Source organism: Anser cygnoides, chromosome 3 (genome assembly GCF_040182565.1).
Source record: "Anser cygnoides isolate HZ-2024a breed goose chromosome 3, Taihu_goose_T2T_genome, whole genome shotgun sequence".
In the NCBI taxonomy this organism is placed as follows: domain Eukaryota; kingdom Metazoa; phylum Chordata; class Aves; order Anseriformes; family Anatidae; genus Anser; species Anser cygnoides.
This window is the reverse complement of record NC_089875.1, coordinates 57,123,191-57,146,443: the sequence shown is the minus strand read 5'-3', so window position 1 is coordinate 57,146,443 and position 23,253 is coordinate 57,123,191. Positions and strand designations below refer to the sequence as shown.

Here is a 23,253-nt window from a genome sequence, read left to right as displayed (position 1 = left end):
AAACCTCCCAGTTCTTGCTGAAGAAAATCAATTTTTCATGATAGGTGAGATATGTTCCGTTGGGTTTGCGGCTACTGTTATTAATAGAGTTGTTTTGGATTGAGATCCTTACATCCAGATAATCAGCTGAACTCTGTCCAGGACAAATACTTCAAATCTCACAGGAATCTTGGGATTTAAAAGGGAAACTGCTACAAGGGGCATGTGTTCATTCAACTTTTTCCTTTATAAATTAGTTTCAATGGAATTTTTTGAAATATGTATTTTCTTAGGGTGATTCTGCAGGACTTTTCACATACAGTGAAGAAACACCCAAGTAATGTAAGGAAAAGTGAACTTAAAATAACATGGAGTCTCAAGTGAATGCTAGTGATATAGATAGAATTGTTACTGTTATTTCCAGCAGCTAGGCAATGAATCAAAATCAATTATCAAAGTAAATAGCACTGATGAGACACGTTTTATTGCCTGGTTTAGGAGAGCAAGAAATTCTAACTGAATAATGTTTTCATTATTTGTAAATTTATATAGGGATTTCCTGAAAGCCATGGAGAAATAGAAAAACATTAAAAAGCTTACTCTTAATTGCTGAAATTCTTACTGTTTAGTAATCAAATACCAAGTTTTTATTGAGATGATGCACATGACTTTGATGTGATTTTTTTTTTTCCATTTTTCAAGGAAAAGTTGCAAAGGTAACTGGATCACTTGTACTAGGGTAAGTTGTAACTAACAAGTTTATATGTAACTTATGTATACAGTTAAAATTTTAATGCATGTTACTTTCAAAAATGTGACTATTATGGGACCTCTAGGCATGATAGAATATAGTTTTGAAGCATATTCTCCGGTAATTATTTTATTTATTTATTTATTTATTTTTCTATACTGTGCTGAGTTGAAGTAATTTGTAGACTCGTGTATTTGGTAAAATCTGGTGTTCACAAAGAATGATTTATACTAAAATGATTGTTAACATTTTTGCCGTGGTTTTTATTTTGTAAATAATATTCATGTACAGTTCTCTTTTATTTAAAGAGGTTTTGTATTCATTACATATGAAGTTCTGTCCTTAAAGAAATTACTCCAAATCGATACTCAAGCTATACATCAAGAAAAACTTAAGTCCCATGTATATATACGAACATCTTCTCTAAATCCAAGTGAATATCAAGGTAAGATACATAATTGTTTGGAATCTAAAAATAAAATTTTAAGAGAATAGAATATTTCTGGAATTCACCCTTATATGAAGGAAGATATATTTCTTGAGATCTGTTACAAAAATAATATTTCCACAAAAATAATATCCTCCACAATGTCACCTAATTTATTTTAAGCTGCTACCTGTTTTTTTAATATAGTCCTATATGCACTTACATATATAATGTACTTTATAGCTAAGTGTGTGTGTGTGTGTATATATATATATATACACATTTATATATATATATATATATATATATATATATATATATAAAAAGAAATAATGTGAGATAGCTGTCTTTCAAACTTCAAGTAACCTGAAAATACTCTTTTAGGGATCACATACCATGCCAGAAAAGAAATCCATAAAGCAGTGAGGAAAATTCTAGAAACAGAAGCTAAACTTTTCTGGAGGCCTTATAATGGTAGGTATTAAAGGCACAGCTTTATCCATGAATATTGATTTTGAAATAGTAAAACGTAAGCCTTTTAGAAGGTAAAATATTTTTTCTTAAGAACTTAACATTTTCTATTGTGTTTGAAACAGCGGAAATACTATTTAATAGCTTTTAATATAACTTCCTGTATTAATACAGAATATTGATTTTATACGTATTGAAACCATTCTTTTTCCTTAAGGAAGTAAAAGTGATGGTTAAGAAGAGATTTGTTGAAGAAATTTGAGATTATTTTTCTGTTACAGAAGAGATTTGAAGCTTATGATGCCAAGTTAGTATTTGATACCCAAATGTCGTATACCAAAGGATTTTTTTTCAGGGAGTGTAGTGATAGAACAAAGGGTAACAGTATTTAATTGAAAGATGGTAGATTAAGATTAGGTGTTAGGAAGAAATTCTTTATTGTAAGGGTGGTGAGACACTGCAACAGGCTGCCCAGAGAAGCTGTGGATGCCCCATCCCCGGAGGTGTTAAAGGCCACGCTGGATGGGGATTTGAGCGACCTGGTCTGGTGGGAGGTGTCCCTGCCCATGGCAGGGGTTTGGAACTGGGTGTTCTTTAAGGTCCCTTCCAACGCAAACCATTCTGTGATTCTATGAAAGGTGTTTTGGAGTTGAAATAATCACTAAAATTTCATTTTAGAAAAGTATGTTATTCTTTCATCAGAATTGCCAACATTAACTTAAAGCAGCACGGTCTTTTTATAAAGGCATGTGTCACTGTTTTTTAGAGTAATTTAAAATAAGAAATTCAATTCTAATTAAGAAACTGCTCCTCAGGCATACTATCTAGTCTCATTTAACTGTCTGTTAAATGGTTACAACAATAAGTACCTCCAGTACAGTGCTATGTAATTAATTGTTCAAGGTCAGAGCTTCAAAGTTGCTAACCATTTTCAGCTCTTACTGGAAGCTGATAAATCTGGTTGGTAAGTGCCAGCCGGTACGTGTATGTAGCAGATATACAGAATTTCAAGTCAGTGACATTAAACTGAATTAAAAACATCCAATTATAAATTAAGGATCAGCATTTTACTAATGTCATTGTCATTGTTTATTGTACCACTTTAATGTTAAAATAATATACTCCAAATTATTGTTAACAGCTAATATTGAAATGTTCGAAGGAACAAATGTTTTTATTCAAGGAATAGAAATGTGACTGTTAAAATGCTCTTTAATAATAATAATTTGGTTTTTATTTGTTTTCCGGTGAAGAACACTTCAGTACGTTTGATGGAGAAGATCATGAATGTGCCTTATGGCTCCTCTTGAAAAGGACTCAGTCAGAAAACAAAGAGGTGCGACTGCAGGCTGTACAGGATCTGGCAAAGAACGCTCACTGGCATGGTAATGTCTGCTGATGTAGCTTAATTCAGCTCAGAAACGCAGCAAGTCTCAGCTGCTGCAAATCCTCTGCCAACACCAAAAAAGCCTAGGAGCTGCGAGGAGTGTAATATGCTCTGTAATTTGGTCTAGAATGTGTTTTTATTTACATATCAAGCATGTTTTTTTCCTAATACCCTCATACAGAGTGTGCATCTGCAGTGCAGGCCTCTCTGGTTCCCCACCAGTGAGTTGCAATCACCAGTTAGAATGACGTTGCCTTGGTGTTGGAGAGCAGTTCAGGTTCATTATTTCCTTGGTCTTTCTATTGGGACTGCTAACTAGGTCGCTAGTTCTGGCAGAGATCATTACAAGGCTCTGTAGCAAAGGGTTTTAAGGGTGTTCTTCAGTTAATAAAAATTGGGTAGGAGCTGACAGGCCATCATAGCAAGGTAGTAATGACAAACTAGAGGTAGAGGACTTGCATGTGCAAGCATTATTTGTAAGCTCTTTTCTATCCTGGTTGTTTTTGTCGCTTTAGTAGGAAGAAGTTCTAAGGATTCCTAACTCTTCACAAGCATATTCCACAGAATTTTAATGTTTTGGTATTATCAATTCCATTATATATCATAACTTACCATTAAATAGGGAAATCTGCCTTTCTTTTATGGTCTTTTCCCCATTGTTACCCACTTTCCTGTCATGTAAACCACCCTCTAAAGACTGGTGTAGAATTTAAGATCCTCAAGTCTCTCTGTTCCTTTAGCAGCACATATCCTGGAAACCCCAAGTAGAGGTTATGTGTATGTCCTTCTCCCCACACCATCCCTAGTCTGGATAAACTAGATGATTCTGTAATCTTGACTCTGATTGTTCTGGTAATCCATTTGGTTGAGGACCTGTCACTCTTGCTGTGCTATTCCACAAAATGGGATTTATGTTGTTCCAGACTGTCTCTTTCAATTCTAATTAATTACCCCAAACTGTACATCAAAAAGCTCTGTTTGAAAACATTTGGAAGCTAGGAGGTACTCATTTAGTATGACTGTCTTGTGTTTATGGGAGAAGACTTACCTGTTAGCAGATTTATCTCAGAATCCTTTCTCTGAAGGTCTCCGGTATCATTCAATGCACAAGATGGCCAGTACACAGGAATCTAATTGCCCTTTGGTATATTCTTTTCTCTGTAGCATTCATTGCTTTAGAATTTGGATGTGTTACAAACCAAAATAATTTTTGTCAACTACCTCATGAAGAAAATGGCTTTTTTTTATCTGATATTCCAAAACCTATTCCAGTGGAGATTGAGACTGAAAGTATGTGCTTTTTTTAAAAGTGTCAATCCACTTACAATATTGTATTTTCCTTCAGTTTGCCACTTAATTTCAGTCTGTACCTTTCAATTTCTCCAGCTGTAAAGTAGGTAGGGTTTGGAAAGGAACACTGGTTACTGGTTACGTCGTTTCCCCTCAGCAGGATGACTGAAAGTTTGTCCTGTATCTTCAGTAAGGAAGGGATACTTAAAACTGCGCTGTGATAATATCTTGCATTTTCTAAGGTTACCCTATTTTTTTTTTTTACTTTAACAATTGTGTTGAAACACAGCTTTTTATATTGTTTAAAGTTATATGCCTATGTCTTGGCAGCATTTGAATTTAAGACTCAGATTTTTAATACTGTATGAATGGAAAAAAAAAATCAGATGCCTTTCAAGTTTTAACTCAAGTCTGGGGTTTTAAGCTTGGATTTGTAGTCCTTGCATTTTTTTCACAGTGGCAATACTGAACATTTGCTTTTGCATGTTTTGTACTTATATCTGAGGATCTTTATCAAACTGGTGTATCATGAACAACTAGTGCTCAGGTATATTTTGTTTCAGCATAGTGCTGGTCTAACAAGTGCTGTTTCACCTTTTGGAATTCATGACTGATCAGAAACCACATTTAAAACCAAAGGAGATATTTACAGTCAGTTTTAACCCTAACGATGAAGTTTTTGTACTACAGATTATCAATATGGTACAGTTGCTCAAGCCTGCGATCAGAGGACTGCTATAGGTTTGGCTCGATCCAAAGATGTCGACCTTCGCTTTTTCCTGCCTCCACCATCACTGCCAAAAATGAAGAATGTAAGTAAATGAAAAGTAGGTATTAGTTGATTTTTGCTTACTTGTTTGCTTTTAGGACTTCCATTGTTTGTGACCATACTGAGTGGAGTTTTTCTGGAGGAGAAAATGAGTACTGAAATGAGGACCAAAATACAAAACTATAATATAGTGGTACACCTCTGGAGTATATCTGTATTAGGGAATGGCGTGATGCAACAAGCTAGGAGTGGGGGTTTGATCAGTTATTGTTCTTTGACTGTATGTCCGAATTACATGTTCAGCAGCAATGAAGCTTTTTCGAGTCACAAGTCTGATGCATGCGCTGCCTGTCCGTACCTGACAGGCAATGCAAAGCAGCCTTATATTAAGTCATCCTAGATTGCCTTGTTGACAGAAACCTCCATGCAGAGAGCACTCCTGGAGGACCTTGCATCCTCACTGTGCTCTGAATAGTGCTCTGGCACACAGCTGTAACCTTGGCTATGTAGGTATGGAAACCGTTTTGAGTGTACCATATGACTGCCAAGTGCAGATGCAAGGCAAATTTGCTGCTGGAAAAATTCTTCCAACATGTTGAGTTACTAATTTAGTAACACCTGCTTTTCACCAAAACCACTTCTGTCTCCTTTTGATATCTTAACCTACTTATTTTTGCATTTAGAAATCATAGAAAGTGCTTGGAGATGAGCTTTGCTGTTATTACTATGAAGTAAGCTTTAACTGACTTATCACAGTACTTGTTAGATGTAATTGAATAGAATTCCAACAGAAAATTCAGTTAGTGTGATTTTTAGCAGCAGAAATGCTTTGTACCTTGATACAGTGACTCAGATTAATCAGTTAAGCAAATTTGTAACGTCTGGAATATCTTTAAGTTACCTGTCTTAAATTCCTGAATGCTTTCAGAGATTCTGAGTTGGAGATATGGTTCTTCTCCATCCTTTTTACATACAGTAATGTCTACCTGACCTGTTTTCTTTATATCTAGGCATGCTATAGGCCCACCTCTTTTTTCCCAGCTTTTGGCTACCAATCTATTGGATAGATTTGACCTTGCTTTGGTTTTATGTAAGTCACTAAGTATGTATATATGATGTTTTGAGCAATCCTGGCATCAGGTCAGCTTCTTAAATACACAGAATTGGCACACAAAGCCTACGATAAGAAGTCTTCTACAATGCTAATAGAACGAATGCTGGCAAAAGTTACTGTCATAGAATACCTGTACATCTTAGGCAATAAAACTCTGAAAATCAGCTTTGATTGGTAGTGACTTTTTTCTTTTCAGCTTATTATTTTTGTAGCATTACATAATGGTGAATCTGTACCTATCAGTTCTGATGTACTAGGTTATACTAGTGTACGGTTGTGTATATGTGTTTTTTTTTTTTACAGCAGTATGATTGCTGGGTGATTGGAGTTACAGTTACCAAGCTGTTACTTAGGAAGTTGAAGGAAATCATCGTGGCAGCACGCGTTGCTCTGCACATCAGACAGATCTCCATCTCTGTTTGTAGCAAGAATTAGAATAACTAGAAATTGTATGTCTGTGTGCAAATAAAATTACTTTGTTGAATCTGTTCTCCTGTCACCTACCATGGATTACTAAATGAGCACCTGTATGAGTATTTTGAAGATAAAAAAGTAATAGTGCCTGTAGTTTTGACTAGTAATCTACACAGTCATTTTAATACAGCAGCATCAAAATTACTGTGTAGGTATGGGTGAACTTTTAAGCTATTTGCGCCAAGAGCATCCCATTCTTTCTTTTTCCCTTCCACAATTACTAGAAAAAGGCCACCAAAGTATGAAGCTTAAATCTTACTTTTCATCAATCAATCGTCTGGTTTTAGAATTATCAGCCTTCAAAGTTTTTACAGGAGTATAACTATTAGACCCAAGTTGCGGAGCACTGAAATGCAGTCCTTATTAATTTAGCTGCTTGAATTATTTAAGATCTTTCTGTTCTTCTGTATCATGTTTTGTTTCATGCTTTGGACAGAATTAACAATTGTTTTGTGTTTATTTTTCACAGGATTATCTCATAGAAGATCAGCTTCGCTTGTTATTAGTGTCTTTACCTCAGACTGGTCTTGATCCATGTGTCCAGTACTTCACATCTCTTGCTTTACGTGAAAGTAGTCAGACTCTTGCTGCACAAAGGGTGAGTTTCCATCTGCAGAACAGAACTATTTGGTTTCTTGTTCCTGTAGAGCTCAAAGATACAAATGATTTCCATATTTTTGAGCATTCTAAGAGGAAGAGAAATACAGAGACATTGTGACGTTACAACTTAATAAAATCTCTTCTATGTACAGTCTGTGTGTTTGAAAGCTTGTTTATTTTTCCCAGCTGCACTAGTTGGTCTAACAAGAGATAATCTACAAGCCTTCCCATAAAGCAGGTATTTCAGCACTTTATCCAGAACACTTCCTTCCCCTTGCAGTATTCATAAAGTGATTTTTCACATTTCATCTTACCGTTGTTTGTTCTTTTATTGCTAAGAAGATTCAACATTTTTAAGTCTTACTAGCAAACTAATAAGTTATGTGCATGCCAGTGGTAGTAAACTCTGTTCTATCTGTCACATGGAAGTGTCTTCCTGTAACAGGTTACTGTTGCCAGAACCCGAGTAAGGAAGTTGTAATTTTTGTAACAAGTGACTATTATTTTTGAAAGATGTAATAATAAAAATGACTGTCATATTGTAATAACGATGCCTAACAGGGTTTATTTAGAGATTTCAGAATGCAAGAACTCTTTATTTCCTATGACACAAACAATATGTAATATTTTTACGCTGAGATTCTATTATTGTTTACACAGCAAGGGCTCTTGCTACAAAAAGATCTCTGGTAAGGCCACACTTGGAAATATTTTGCATAATCACACTGTCCTAAAAAATCATAGAATCATTAAAGTTGGAAAAGACCTCCAAGATCATCTGGTCAAACTGTTCCCCTACCACTAACATTATCCACTAAACCATGTCCCTAAGTACCACATCCAGCCTTTCCTTAAAATTGTTCTTTCTCAAAGTTATTCTGGCCTTCCTACCATGTGATTGAGACAGACTGGGCTTCTGAGACTATGCTAAGTGCTGAAGACCTTATTTTCCTCCTCTTCTAATTTTTGCAACTATGGAAGTCTAGCTGAAGTCTGAATCTCTCTTCCTTACCATTAAGCAAACAATCTTAAAAGACGACATTCATTAACATGAATAAAAATCCTACATTTTTCTCCCTTTATTGTATGTTTTGAGGTTAATAGACTATGGAGACTTCTGATTGAAAGTCTATTTAATAATTTCAGTTAAAAATAGACATTTTTATGGTATGCTGCTGTATAATTTGTACATTTAAAAAGTGCGTATATGCTGAGCACTCTGTAGCAATTTCTATAGATCATTACACACTTAACATTTTACTTTAGAAATGCTTATTTTATGTAACCATTTGGAATGTGTTACCATTTTCACTGATTCTCATTTCAGGGAGGCTTATGGTGTTTTGGGGGAAATGGACTTCCATATTGTGAGACATTGAGTAAAATTCCTTCAGAGACAGTAGAACTCTTCTGCTTGCAAGCTTTAGTGCAACATTCTAAGGTAATATTTGTATAACTGAAAATCTACATTTATGAACACGCCTTTCTAAGGCTCCCATGTACTGGGAAGGAGTTATTTTCTTGTCTCCCACCCCTCATCTATTTGTAAGAGCTTTCAGACAACTGAGACTGATATGAATCATGTGCGTAAGTTATCTGTAAGTTCTGTTATTATTTCTAATTTGCCTGTAAAAGTTCCCCTGTAATATGCCTGCATACATCTGTAAGTCCTGTTGACTTAGTGCTTTAACAAATGCAGACGATTGTTCTGCTCAGACTCTTGAACTACTTGAAATTTCATCATGCCAAGTGGTTAGTGATCTCGTCTCCCACAGATGTGGAGGAGAGTAGAGTGATGATGCTCAGCATCTTTCAGGTCGTCAATCTGTAGAAATCATGCTTGTAATTTAACATATTAAAATATTTACTCCCTTTTTGACTATGACATAATAAATGCTAGATTAATAAGAATTTTTATGTAATAAGGAGTGTGTATGACATCAGCTCCTAAAAGCTCCCTATTTTCTATATTAAAAGCATCACAAAGAACCTTTTTTAGAGCATCTATTTATTGTTGTATTTGCTGTATGATGCCAGGTTTCTTCTCACTGTGATAAAATTGAAGCTCAAGGAGGCCTTCAGCTGCTACAGAGGATATACCAGCTACGTAAAGATTCTGCAAAAATACAGAGGAACATAATTCGCATTATTGGAAATATGGCTTTGGATGAACGCCTTCATTCATCCATAGTACGTGCAGGTAAAAGGAAAGAAAGCAAGTGCAAGCAGCCTGAGCGTTAGGTCTCTATATTAAATTTTCAGTGGATTCAGTACTATTGTGAAATGCAAAGGACTGTGGTAATAGTATGTCTCTTATGTATGTTTTCTGTATGTGTCTTTTTCTTATTTGTTTGTTCGTTTTTACACAAAACATACAGATAGTTTAGACTGTTGATTTAAAAACTTCTGTATGCTGTCTAGCCAATATACGTCAGTGCTGCAGAGGTCTTTAATGAATGGTGAAAATTTGGATGTTTTTGATGTTTGGTTCAGGTTACTGGCAAAAGTCTTTTATATCTCCTGCTCTCACAGATCATCTACCTTATAGATACTACATTTTAATTAAACCGTATTTTAGTCTCATGAAGGACCAGCTTGTAGTCCTCACATTTTGGAAAAAAGTAAAACGTGGCTTCCCAATCTCCCTTGTTTTGTGTTAGGCAAGTAACTTCTGGTAAGCTTTGCTCTGAGGCCCCTTTTATTATTTTATTAGGTCCTTTATTTTATTGGACCCTAGAGATCAGAGTGAAATTCTTCCTTCTTGTTCTGCACCAAACAAAAAATTCCCAATGTTTTATTAGGAAAGAAATAAAAATGGGAAATATCGATATTCTGCTTTTTGTGTGCATCCAAGCTGGTATCTACCTCTTAACCAGTGTGCATTTTTGCAAAAAGGAGAAGTAGCAGAGGTACAGTGAAAGATGATGAAGATGACTGAAAATTTGCAATGTCTATGGTATAAAGAACAAATGACTAAGACACTTTGCCTGGAAAAAAAATGAAAGAGAACATGGTAAAGATTTGTAAAGTCCTCACTGGGGTAGAGAAGGCAGAGAGGGAATGATAGTCTGCTGTTTCTTGTAGTGCAGGACCAAAGGTTCTTGTACATTAAGTTATCAAGAGGTAAAACAAATAAAATATGCATTTTTTCCATATAGCACATAACTAAACTAAAACTTGATACAAAACATTGTGGTTGCTGAAGACTTGCAAAGCTTTGAAAAATTTATTAGAAAAATGAATGGAAAGAAAAATCCATAAAGCTTGTATGCACGGATGCTGTCTGTATCTCAGAAAATCCCAAGCTGCCTGCAGAAAGCTGAGGAGGAGTAGTGGAAAATCAGCACTATATACTTGTCTTTTTATTGTTCTATTCTTTTATCTTTCCACAACTGCCATTACTGCTGTCTTTTAGAGAAGGACAGCTGGGACTGCAAAGGCCTTTGGTCTGAGCTGTAAGACCATTCTTACGTTACTACGGTGACTCATGAAACCATATTTATAGAGGAAGAGATCATAACAGAAGAGTAAGGAGGTCTCTGGGACAAAGCTGTTAGTATAAACAGAATTTTAGGCTGTGAACTGGACTCCAGAGATGAGCAGCTGGATGCTGCTGCTGAACCGATAAGACTTGCCATTTGTTGCTAGATGATGCATAGGAAGAAAGAACCTCTGCCCTGTGGAGAAGGACTAGCGAATACTGGCGGATGATGAAAAGCTCTATGTGAAGCAGCAGTGGGCGCTTGCAGCCCAAAAAGCCAGCTGGGTTGTGGGCTGCATCAAAAGAAGAGTTGCCAGCAGGTCACAAGAGGTGATTCTCCCAGTCTGCTCGGCCCTCATGAGGCCCCACCTGGAGTGCTGCATCTGCCTGTGGGCCCCCAGCACAGGAGAGTCACAGACCTGTTGGAGTGGGTCCAGAGAAGGACTGTGAGGATGATCAGAGGGCTGGAGCGCTTCTGTGGAGAAAGGCCGAGAGAGTTGGGGTTACTTAGCCTAAAGAGGAGAAGGCTCTGGAAAGACCTTATTGTGGCTTGCTAATACATGAAGAAGGCTTACAAGAAAGATGGGGATGGACTCTACCAGGGTGTGCAGTGAAAAGACAAGAGTGTTTTCACCTCAGTGAAAAGACAAGAGGTAACCATTTTAAACTAAAAGAGGGTAGATTTAGACTAGGCATCGGGAAGAAATTATTCACTGTGAGGATAGTGAGGCACTGGAACAACTTGTGTGAGAGGTTATGGATGCCTCATCCCTGGAAGTGCTCAAGGCCAGGCTGGATGGGGCTTTGGGCAACCTGGTCTGGTGGGAGGTGTCCCTGCCCATGGCAAGGGGGTTGGAACTGGGTGGGCTTTAAGGTCTCCTCCAACCCAAACCATTCTGTGATTCTGTGGACCTCTAAGGCTTTTTTCCTTTGCAAAAGCTGCTTGCACAAGAGGAGGAAGAAAAGTGATCGTTGTATGATTCTTGCACATTGACTAATATATATTCTGCTTAGAAATGTAATTTAAATTAATAATTCTTATTTAAAAAAGGACAATTCTCAAAGGTACTGGGATTTAAACAAAACTCACGTCAATTCATTCTTTCCCTAATTCCACAATGAACTATCTGGAATTAGCAACTTACTGGTTATACTAGTAGCAACATACCATGCATTATTTTGGACCAGTGGTCATTATTTAATTTTTCTTCTTTTTCGAAACAGCCTCCATTTGAAAATGTTTCTTCAAAGTCTTTCCAGGTTTTATTTATGAACTTGACTGTAACGTAATTGTGATTTATATACCGCTCTTTCTAGGATTATCAGGATAACAAGAATTATCAGGATTAATATAAGGAAATAAAACCTTGCAATACAACTTTTTAATCTATTCTGCCAGATATTTGCTTACTTTTATACTAATTTTAAGTTTACTTCTACTTCTTCACTTTTATACTCTGGGAGGTTCAAGTTTTGGTGTTTGGGGGGAAGTGAGAAGAGTCAAGCAAAAAATTAGGTAGCAGACAAGTAAATCTTCTTTAAAATGTTTCAGGTTCAAAACTATATCTTGGACTTTTTCTCAGGTATATTCTGATGAACATTCTTAATCTTACTTTTTGAGTATGTTTACTCATGGTTTGCTGTAAAAAAGCAATTTTCAAACATTTCAACATATTTTCTGCTCCTTTCCTTTCCCTAGTTGGATGGTTTCTGCAGAAGGTCTCACCCTGGCCAGGGCATCGCAGAACATCTTGCCAGCAGCATGAGCAGGGTAGGGCCTGGTGTGGTGCTGAGACTGCACCATGGTGGGGAGGAAAGCAGAGGCAGAAAGAGCAGAGGAACCTAGTGACTACCAGGAGCTGTGTTGCTGTCTCTCCGTGAGGTAGCTGGAGTGTAAGAAGCCAGAACCTTCACTGTGGTAGGGACAGAGATGAGCCTGTGTAACTTCTGGTGCCCCTGGGCTCCTTCACGTCCTGCTGTTTGTGCTGCTCATGCATCGTGTTCTCACAGCTGTTCCAGTTTGCAGCCTAGCCCCTACCCAGCTATCCCCTGCTGAGGATGTTTTCCACGAGATTCTTGGCAGCACTTAAATTATTCTTCAATCCACTCTAGGAGCGAGCTTATTTTTAATTTAAGACATTTTTCTTCATGAAAAAATTTTATGTCCGATTTCACCCTTTTCCCTTTTTGTTTGTGTGTGTGCTCTGAATACTCTGTTGGTTTTTGTCTGCCTAGGTTTTAATGTTTTTTCCCTCATTCATCACAGATCCATGCAATCAATCTGACTCAGTTTTCTCTTAAAGCTTTTAAATGTCGTATTTGTGTGTGTGTGTAAAAGATACTCCTTTGCATTTCTCAGCAGTCTATGAACATCCTCATCCATATCTAAGAAACTGTAAGTGTCACTAGGTGAGATACTATAAAGTGTCTGTTTTTTCTTGAGTTAGCTATGACTTAAAACTTTGAGGAATGTATTCAAAGGTTTCCGTCATTTATTCTCTTACGTTTGTCAAATATAAATGGTATGTTATTGTTAGAATAGTGGGGGCATTTTAATTCCTTAAACAAATTTTACACACTCTGGTATTTAAAATTAGAAATGGCTGTTAACAGCAAGCATCAGTTTTTCCACCTGCCATTATTCTGGTGGGTTGTTTTCTTTCTTTCCTGTGATTCAAGTTTCATTTTCTCTTTGAGGACATTTCTTTTCACTGTCTTTCTTGCATCTTACCTGCAAAAAGAGAGTTGAGATCTGTTCTTTCTCTTTGACTACCGTGCTGACCTGCTGATACACTCGATTTTCCTTCTGAGAAGGGGTTCTGCTTCAGATCATAAGCTGAACAGTAGTAAAATACGTTGCCTTCTCACCGCTCTGGATTTTTAATTTTAGCATTTTCACTTACCTAGCACTGGCTTTCCTGCAGTAAAGAGAAGTGGGTTGAAATAATTTGTTTTGATATTACCATTTTTATGTTCTATTTGCACAATTATTACTTTGAAGGATGATGTTTCTGAATTCTCTTGTCTGGCTGATGTTTCTAATTAGTTAACCTGCCACTTTATTTTTTCAATGTAGGTTGGGTTTCTGTGCTTGCTGAAGTAATGAAATCCCCACATGTCATTCAGTCTTCTCATGCATCCAGAGCTTTGGCTAATCTAGACAGGGACACGGTACAAGAGAAGTATCCAGATGGTGTTTACATCTTACATCCACAATATCGTAGCAGGTAAAGCAGAAGAAATTGTACATGCTGTACTTGGAGTTACTTGCTATAACATTCAGTTAAAACTGCAGAAGAGTTGAGTCAGAATGCAGCTGTACTCCTGTCACCTGTTCCTCTGGCTCTTTGGTAGGTTGAGGTGACTTTTATTTAGATCCTCAAATAAGAGAACAATGGAAGTGCTTTAGAGCAGCCCATAGCTGTGAAAAGAGTATTATTGTATTGCTTGGAAAAATCCAGACACAAACCGTGAAATGAATTATTGCTTTGCATACGTTTAACCTTTGCACTGGCTGTCTTGGGGCACAGTGCCTTATAATTGTTCTGTTGGCAGCTGCATGTTGGTGTAAGCTGCAGTAAAAGAAGTCTCCTCACCTTTTAGTAGTGATTGTTTATCAGCTTCTTTTAGTAGTGATTGTTTATCTGGGACTGAAGCAGTCTCCAACATGGTATGTCGCTTAGTAACTATTATGCTGTGGGTCATTGGTGCTAGTCACTGAAGACAGGGGAGTCAGGGAAAGTCTAATTTGATGACAAAGCAGGAACTGCTAAGCTGCATCAATAGTTGATGCAGAGAATGGCATTTTTCATTATAGAAATATATGAAATAAGAGGTTGGTACTTTCCATACCTCTTTCTAGATCTCTCTTCTGTGTGGATCCCTGTTGTCTTGATCTGAGTATCCTCTTTGAAATATCATGAAATGTCATGACGTGTTGTCCATAAGACAGGTAATCACGTATAGTGTTAGAAATAACATTTTGGTATCCCCTGGGTTAAATGTTCTGTGTAAATTTAATTTGCTAAAAGAATGTGTACCATGCGTCTCTTTAAAAATTCCTTTCTATATCAGTCAGCCCATCAGAGCAGATATCCTTTTTGTTCACGGTCTTTTGGGAGCAGCATTTAAAACCTGGCGACAGCAAGACGTTGACCAGCCTTTGGATAAAAAGTCTTCAGAAGTGGAAGAGGAATACAGCCAGTGCTGGCCAAAGGTAAAAGAAAAAAAAAAAGACACGTTTTCACATACAGTTGGTGTTTTCTCTTTGAGGAGAAATGATCCAGATCATCTAGAATTACGCTGTCGGGCAGTTGTCTATTTTGAATCAAATGACTTTTAATCTGTTACACAAGTAGCAGTTCTTGAGTTCCTCATGTATTTTTGTTAGCAAGCTGAAATCTTGAGCAGGTTCTTGCAACGGAAAATTCCTGCTCAAGTTAGTGCTCTCAACATCATTCTTCTGCTGGTGAAACAGGAGGCAATGTCCACCTACCTCATACTCTCATTCTTTTTGATGGAATGTTACTGCTTAGAAAGATACATAAAATTACATCTTTAAACAAGTTAACTATGTTTTCTTATGTCAGTGTCTGAGTATTTCAATTTTTGCAGATTGCTACATAAATATTATTGGTAAATAAGTCATTACTGCTTCAAACAATTCATATTGGTATAACCACCAAAGTACCTCTTTAAAACTTGAACTAATCATTCTTTGGTAGTGTTAGTAATTCTTGTGTCACCCAGAAGATGGAGCCAGGAATGCACAAGTTAATCCATCTCCAGCTTCTACCTGCTTTTGGCTAAGGAGCTGGCTAGAGCTTGCCAGAATGCAATAAAAGAATAATAGTCTAGGTGTAAGATGTGTTGGGGTTTTAATGAAGAGCAGAAATCTTGCTTGATACTATCCTCATAATAACAGCTTTGCTCCGTTGCTTAGAAAGTGCTTGCAAGAGTTTAAGTACTTCAATTATAAGCTCCTTTTGGTGGTGTTTTTTCTTTAATTTAGACATGGCTGGCTTCAGACTGTCCCACCCTTAGAATCATATCTGTGGAATATGACACACGTTTGAGTGACTGGAAAGCAAAATGTCCTGTTGAGCCTCACAGGTAACAAATGAAATGTTTGCAGTTTGAAGGGGAAGCAGGAGGGAGACCTGTAAAGCTAATTCTTTGGATCACCTAGGGTGAAACAGTGAAATTAACTTTTCCTGTTGCCTTTGAAAATCAAACTTAGAAAAACCTAGGGTACAGTCATGGTTTATGTGAACTTTTTAACCTCATGACTTAACTTGTGGCAACTTCCTAATTTCTGACAGCCTGTTCTGCTTCATGTTTAGAGCAGACACTAAACCATTCTATTAGACGTAGATACAACATCAGTCATGTTAATAGTATTTCATTAAAAATGACCCAACCTTCCTTTATAAGCACAGCAAAAACGTTTGCTGTACTATGACCTTATACTCATGGTAAAACAAAGCATATTATTCTATTCAAGAGATGTTAATTCCTGGAAAGAGATTCCAATAAGTCTTTGACAGATGAAACGCAGCAACTGTTTTAAGATTTAGTCTTAAATAAGAGTGTTTTAGACATTATTGAACTCGGAATTTTTGTAAGAAATTAAGGTTTAGACACACATTAAGAAATAATTCATTAAATCTCAAACTCACACTGAGATTTGGTCAAATAGTGTAATAAAACCACTGCCCTCTCAGAAGAATTGTGTTTTGCTGACCACAAACCAGATAGATCAGAGGAGGACACTACCTCCAAACATGTTACTTCTAAAAAATAAAAATACTTTGAGCCTGTAAAGAGGATTTGGTTTGAATGGATTTTAGACTCAGTAATTGACTTCAGTGATCTTTGAATCAAGTCCTAATCTGAGTCCTTCAATCTGTTACGCAGATACATAAGTGTGTAACTGGATTCAGCTTGGGTACTTCCATAAAAGGATGTATGTGATTGCTGACAAGTTAAGAATCTGAAAATTAATTATGTTTTGTGTTGGGGAGAAAAAAAAGCGCCATGCGTATAAGAGCTTGAGAGCTTGGCACTTGTTAATTCCCTCCTCCCTAATGATACACAACAAAATGATGCAATTATTGAATGGAAGTAAAGATATAAGCGGGGAAAAAATAAGGAAGATGTGGCTGTTAATATCTCTATTTGAAATTAGGCAGAACAGTGACAGTAACAAACACGTAGATGGGTACCTCCGCAAGAGAACTTTTTTCCTATGTCCATCCGGAGTATGTATAATGGAAAAAAATTTGAAAAAGAAATAAATGTGTATGTATTTATTTTAAGATGAAGTCTTTTTCATTATGAAATGGAAAATTGTTACCTGCTGCATACAGTCACCCACACATACAGTATTTATCTTATACTTTGACATGGTTCATAAAAATGAAAGATAGTGAAGATATTTTAACTTGCAGCAGCAAAAATGTAGCAGTAGACTCACAACCTTGTAATTGCTGTAAGTGTATAGGCTCATTTAGAGTTTCAAAAGTGAGGTTTTTAAGTCCCTCAGCTATCCTAAAGCCTATTGCTTAGCTGAAAAAACACAACTGAGTATCCTTTTCGTATGTGTTATCTTAGAGCTATTTCAAGTGAGAATGCTGAGAACCAAAGGAGATGAAGTGAATTAGGCTTTGCACAGTGGTTGCCCCCATATCCTGATGTTTCCATTATCAAAGCGTCTTTCTTCTGTGTCTGATTATTGTTACACTATGCAAGGAGTAATGATTTCACCCTTTCAAGCTTAGGTTGGGGATTGGGTTGTTGTGGTTCTATCACAGATTCATTTTCAACCTTTAACACGTAGCTTACTTATCCTTTCCAGAGCTCAGTCTATTTGGTTATAAAGTGGAGATCATTATGGTTTTATCCTGTTCTAGTACAAAGAATTTAAAGATAATTATTTGGAAAAGTATTACAGACATCATCTTTCATTTTTTTTAATGTATTGGTTGATCATGCAATTAGTTATTAATTTCCTGAATAACTTTGTTCCACAATTTGCGCATTGTTTAGCAAAGTACAATTTTGTCAGATTATTAGGCATATTCTTGTTTCAGGGGGTAAAGTTTATTATGCATTGATGATGCTTTTGTAAAATTAAAACATAATTTTGTAAAAATGTGTAGCTACTTTCATTTAAAATTTTTAAAAGAGATTTGCAGAACTAAAGCTAAAGGAAATGAGTGAAATTAAAATAACGCTTTCAAGCAAGACCAAGAAACTGAATGTATTTAAATTCCTATCATCCTTGTGAAGCTGACCTTGCAAAAGTTTTTGACAATTTTAGTTTTCAATGTAGTAACAATAATTGAGTGATTAATGTTTTATCTACTGAATTCACTTTCATGAACCTGCAGCACTGAAAATTTATTCTGCTTAACATTGCTATTCAACTTATGCTTCATTGTGCCTGTGTTTGTTTATTCTTTACAGGAAGTCGATTGCTTACAGGAGCAACGAGCTTCTTGAGAAGCTCAGAGCTGCTGGGATTGGAGATAGACCCCTAGTATGGGTGTCACACAGCATGGGTGGTAAGCATGTTGCCTGTCTGATATAATGTATTTATCTGCTGTTACATTTCAGAATAAGCTGGTAACCAAATTCAGTCTGAAAAGCAATTATTTGAAATAGTTTAGGTAAAACTAGGTTTAAAACCAAGTTTTTTTACCTGAAACCTAGTTTAGGTAAAAAAATTACGAAGATCTAAAAATGCAGAATAGATCTCTACTTTTCTTGTTGCATTATATTCAATAACACACACTGAATGGATTTGTCTCCTGTTTGTTTGTACTGTGCTGATTTAAAAACACAAAATCAATGAGTTGAAATCCACATAAGTGGCAATTTAGAGGCAAAATTTTCTCCATGATCTGTCATACATTAAATGTCATTAGCAGGCTTAAAGCGAATCATAAAAGTTTGTAGAAATGGATTTGCGTCATTCGTTGACATTTCATTTTAATGTCTCTGTCATTGTTTCTGACTTAATCTTACAGATTTGACAAACCAAGGACTAATCAACTGAGGCAAGAATATGCTTTAGTTGCTTCATGGATAATATAACATGATCATTATTTTCACGGTGGTTTAAATTCCTGCATTAATTCAGTTTCTGTTGCCAGGTCTTCTAGTCAAAAAGATGCTGGTGGATGCTTCCAAGAATCCAGAAATGGATAAAATTGTAAACAACACAAGAGGAATCATATTTTATAGTGTACCTCACCATGGTTCCCAGCTGGCTGAATATTCTATAAATGCCAGATATCTTCTCTTTCCTTCTGTGGAGGTTAAAGAACTCAGCAAGGGTATGTTCACTTTGCTTCCATTTAACAGCAGGGATCTGTGCTAATCTGTTCACGATGTTTATTAATTTTTTTATCGTGCTGTCAGAAAAAGCTGGATTAAAAACAACAAACACCCTTCTTATGTTTGTGTTGAATTGACAAGAGTAACTTTTTTATTTGATGGCAGATGTGGGGGGGAAAAAAAAAGGAGTCAGAGCAAGTTTATAGAAAAGTAGTTTAGTTCATTTAGCAAGGTAACGTGCTGGACTTCAGAATCCTATCTTCTAAATAAATTCCATGCAATGCAGAAGTAAACAATGTGTTGCAAACGATTTCTGGAAAAATGAATTATTTAAAAAAAAAAAAAAAAAAAGAAAAAAAAGATTCTTTTTACTGGAGTCTTTAGTTTTTCCAAAATATCTTGTTGGGAATGGAGTCTTGCAGACAAAAGTTCTAATCTTCTGTTCAAGATACCACTGCAAAAATTATGTTACTCTTTCTCAGATTCTCCTGCCCTTAAAGAGCTGAATGATGACTTCCTGTCTTTCGCCAAAGATAAGGAATTTCCAGTGCTGAGTTTTGCCGAAACCTTACCCACGCACATAGGCAGCATGATAAAACTGCATGTTGTACCGCTAGAATCAGCAAGTAAGTCAACTTTACTTTACCTTTGTATATATTCATGTAAGCATTGATTAGGAGGAAGGATTCTATGGTAGAAAGACCTAGAAAAATACACGTGTTACATTTTGTTGTGTTTTTTTTGTTTGTTTGTTTAAACTTTTGGCTGAATTTAAACTACATTCTCCCTGCTGAGATCAGAGGGAAGCTATGTTTGTGTCTTACAATACCAATTGTTTGATTTTTCCAAGTGCCAGTAAAGCTTGCTTATTGAAAGAAGCAGGTCTAGTGTTACATTGGTGTAGTCCTTTCCTTTGTAATAATGAGTAACTGTTGTTTATCCTTGCGTAGGTAGGCTGAATAGTGTTTCAGAAGCTCCCAAAAATTCCAGCTATTTTCTCCTTTTAAAAAATAACAGTGAAAATTAGTAAACTGCTTATAGAAATAAAAAGTCACTAACCTGTTTTGCATTGTTAAGAAGCCTTTATCTTCCATATTTAAGGTGGTTAATTAACATGGTTTAATATAGAGTTTGCTTTCTGAAAAGTTCCCTCCACCATTTTGCCTTTAGTAGGGGGAAAAAAAAAAAAGAGGGCTGGATAACAGAGTGCACAAATAAGCACTGCGTGTTTAATAATTTTGTAGTATATTTCTCCTACTGATGATACAGTGCAGCATGTGAGCTCTCCCCAAAGTGTTTGTAGGGTTCATGATGGTTCAGTGATACCCTGCTCACTTTTTTTTTTTCAAAAATCAGGCTGACAAGCAGTACACTCAGAGTTTCTTACATACGTGTGTGTGCACGTGAAAGCAAACCTTGATCTTGCTCCAGTGTAATTTTGTGTGGCTAAAAATACAAAGTTCCAAGCAAAATGAAGGATTTCACAGGAAATGGAATGAATAGATAATAAACTGGAACGTGGCAGTTAGAGCAACCTAAGTGAAATGTAAACTAGTGGTGATAGCTGTCAGGAAAGAGTGAATGCAACGGTGTGCCCCAAGATCTGTCACTGAAAACGGAATGCTTGTATTCTACAGCCCAGCAAGGCAAGCTTTTAATCTCCTTGGAACTGTGTGTAGTGATCTGTGGCATATTTCAGCTTCTCCCTAGTTCTCTTTTTAATCCCCACATCAAAATACTTCATAAGGAATATGGGCAATTAGTAGTGATGTATAAAACAACATTGATATAGACTTTTTCAGAATGTGGGTACCCTGGGTTAAACCCTGTCCGTGTTCATGTCAGTGCTTAAAGTACAGTTAGGACTTAACCAGTGGCCGGGTGCTGCTAAATAAAGTTTTGATTCTTCAAAGTTGTCTCTATGGAGAAATGTACATCTGTGAGTTCCTGATAAAGATAGAAGAACTCTGGACCTAATGGTTTACAAACAACGTGGGTTTTGCAGCAACGTATATAGCCTATCAGGTTATTGACAGCATGTATTGATGCTTTTAGCACGTTAAAAAATAACCGAGCAAAGCCAGTTAAACAGAAGGCAGGAGAAATTACTTTTGAGAGATAAAGCGCTAGCACAACACGTGCTTTTCAGTCTAGGTGATCTTGCAAACTTTGGTAGTTTTTTCTTCATCTCTTTTCTCTCTCGCAGGGTTAGGTATTGGAGACCTTATTCCAGTGGATGTAAATCATCTTAATGTTTGTAAGCCAAAGAATAAGAATGCTTTCCTGTACCAGCGCACGCTGAAGTTCATTCAGGACGTTTTAGCCACAGACCTCGGAGACTGAGGTTTTTGCCATCCTTGTCTACTTATTTCCACTATTTGGTGTAACACAGTAAGTTCTCCTAACATTTGTTAGAAGATCCGCAGAACCACAGAGATGCTATGTCAATAGTATCTGCTGCTAAAACAATTTTTAGTACATCTCCAATTTAGAGACCTCTCTAACTTACTTCTAAAATATTTTCAAAACAAATACAAACTGATAGTCCCATAAACTTGGCAAAAATAAAGTGAATGTTGGCTTAGAGTAACTGTGATCTGTTGACAGAAAGTGTGCAAATTCTCCAGCAATCTGGCAGAGAAGGGATGGGGAGTCAGTGGAAAATAAGTTTTACTCAGTGTACAGATATCCCTTTGGAGTAGCAAGTAGACTCTAGAGGGTGGCTGTGCATCTCCTTTTAGCCAGGAAAGGTTGCTCTGAAGGTAGGTAGTCTCATTAAAGTCAGTATACATTTGGGACTAAAGTCTTACGTTGAGAATCAGAAACAACTGAGATGGTTATTTGTTGAGTAAAAAGGGGGAAGAAGCATGTGGCTGTCTTCAAGCTTTGGTTTACTGTCCATGTTCAGTAGTGTGTGACAGAAGCCTGAGGACATTTATCCAAGTGAGTGAAGGTAGCGTTTCAGTTAGTGGCCCAAGTACAGGCGTTTTTGTAATTTGCCTTGGTGAAAATGCAGAGGATCCCAAACATTTGGTTTCTGGAGGCCCAGGTGTATTTACTGGTGTAGATACAGCGAAAGACAGAAGTGGTGTCTTGTTTGACTTTATGTTAAGGATACCTTAACAGTACTGATGAGAAATAATTATTTTTAGATGAAAACGTGGCACTGCTCAGCCACTTTTTTAAAGGCACAGACAGTTTGCAACATAGTTAAGAGAAACTAGTCTAACTGTGGTCTCCTTCCTTCCTTCCCTTCCACCCCCAACTCTCTCTGAAGACAAGCATAGGCTGTGGTTAGGCTATGCTCCCCTGGCTGACGAGTTGTTAAATAAGGCCTGTATTGATGACAGGCTGAAGACACCTCTTAGCATCGCTTATGTGAGATGGATCTGATATTACTGGCCTTGCAATTACGGCTATAAGAACTGCCAGAGATGCGATGCTCCTTGCAGTTCTGTGTGGGCTTGGTGCAGGGGTCAGTGGCCATTGCAGTCCTGCCAGGTTCTGAGGCCCCCTCAGCTCTTCTGACTTCAGAGCACTCTAGTCCAGGAGGACACTACATAACAAAATACATCTTTAGAAGTTGAGCCTTGACCTGCTGGAGCTGCGTGGTAAAATTCACAGCTCGCAGCAGTACAGAGAACGTGCAGGACTGCACTAGCAAAAAGAGCATTTTTCCCCCTAAGCAAGATACAGGAAAGCACGCCAGATGGCAGTATTTCAAATAGCAAATGTACCAGAATCTTTCCTAATTTCTAAAGAGGTTTATCCTGTTTACACCGTGGTTTAAACTTCAGAGTGTAAATATATCAGCACACTTTGTATTCACAAAGTAAAAGGTATGTGGAATTCATTGTCAATAGACAGGACTTCTAATAACTGTGTTCAGTGTGACAAGTCTTGTATTGATTTTAATAGAGTTCTTTGGCTTCAGGGGACTCAAATCAATGACATAACATTAATCTTGTTCAGTAATGCATCTGTGTTTTGTTACTGTAACTGGAACTTGTGAGACAACTTTCTCCTTTTTGTTATTGTGTGTATATATGCGTGTAACTTTTAAAACTAACTTTCAGGATGTTTTTTCTGCGTATGGTAATTAAACGTGTTTTTAAAAATGTATTAGATAAGCCACAAAATGTATTAAAGGTGAACGATCTGTGAAAAGAA

The 23,253-nt window shown here is 36.8% G+C and overlaps 1 protein-coding gene across 3 annotated transcripts in view; it reads left to right on the top strand.

Moving 5' to 3' along the window:
- Nucleotides 1-23,253, top strand: part of SERAC1 (serine active site containing 1) — a 25,577-nt gene extending 2,324 nt beyond the window's left edge. For all 3 annotated transcript variants that reach the window (XM_066993154.1, XM_013178227.3, XM_013178229.3), the window contains exons 3-17: nucleotides 682-718; nucleotides 1,039-1,175; nucleotides 1,542-1,631; nucleotides 2,882-3,013; nucleotides 4,996-5,117; nucleotides 7,132-7,260; nucleotides 8,590-8,703; nucleotides 9,300-9,462; nucleotides 13,820-13,970; nucleotides 14,818-14,959; nucleotides 15,755-15,855; nucleotides 18,211-18,308; nucleotides 18,900-19,082; nucleotides 19,566-19,709; nucleotides 21,290-23,253. In XM_066993154.1, coding sequence (XP_066849255.1) covers nucleotides 682-718; nucleotides 1,039-1,175; nucleotides 1,542-1,631; nucleotides 2,882-3,013; nucleotides 4,996-5,117; nucleotides 7,132-7,260; nucleotides 8,590-8,703; nucleotides 9,300-9,462; nucleotides 13,820-13,970; nucleotides 14,818-14,959; nucleotides 15,755-15,855; nucleotides 18,211-18,308; nucleotides 18,900-19,082; nucleotides 19,566-19,709; nucleotides 21,290-21,426 — 1,880 coding nt within the window. In that variant the 3' untranslated portion in view covers nucleotides 21,427-23,253. The remainder of the gene's footprint in view (nucleotides 1-681; nucleotides 719-1,038; nucleotides 1,176-1,541; nucleotides 1,632-2,881; nucleotides 3,014-4,995; nucleotides 5,118-7,131; nucleotides 7,261-8,589; nucleotides 8,704-9,299; nucleotides 9,463-13,819; nucleotides 13,971-14,817; nucleotides 14,960-15,754; nucleotides 15,856-18,210; nucleotides 18,309-18,899; nucleotides 19,083-19,565; nucleotides 19,710-21,289) is intronic.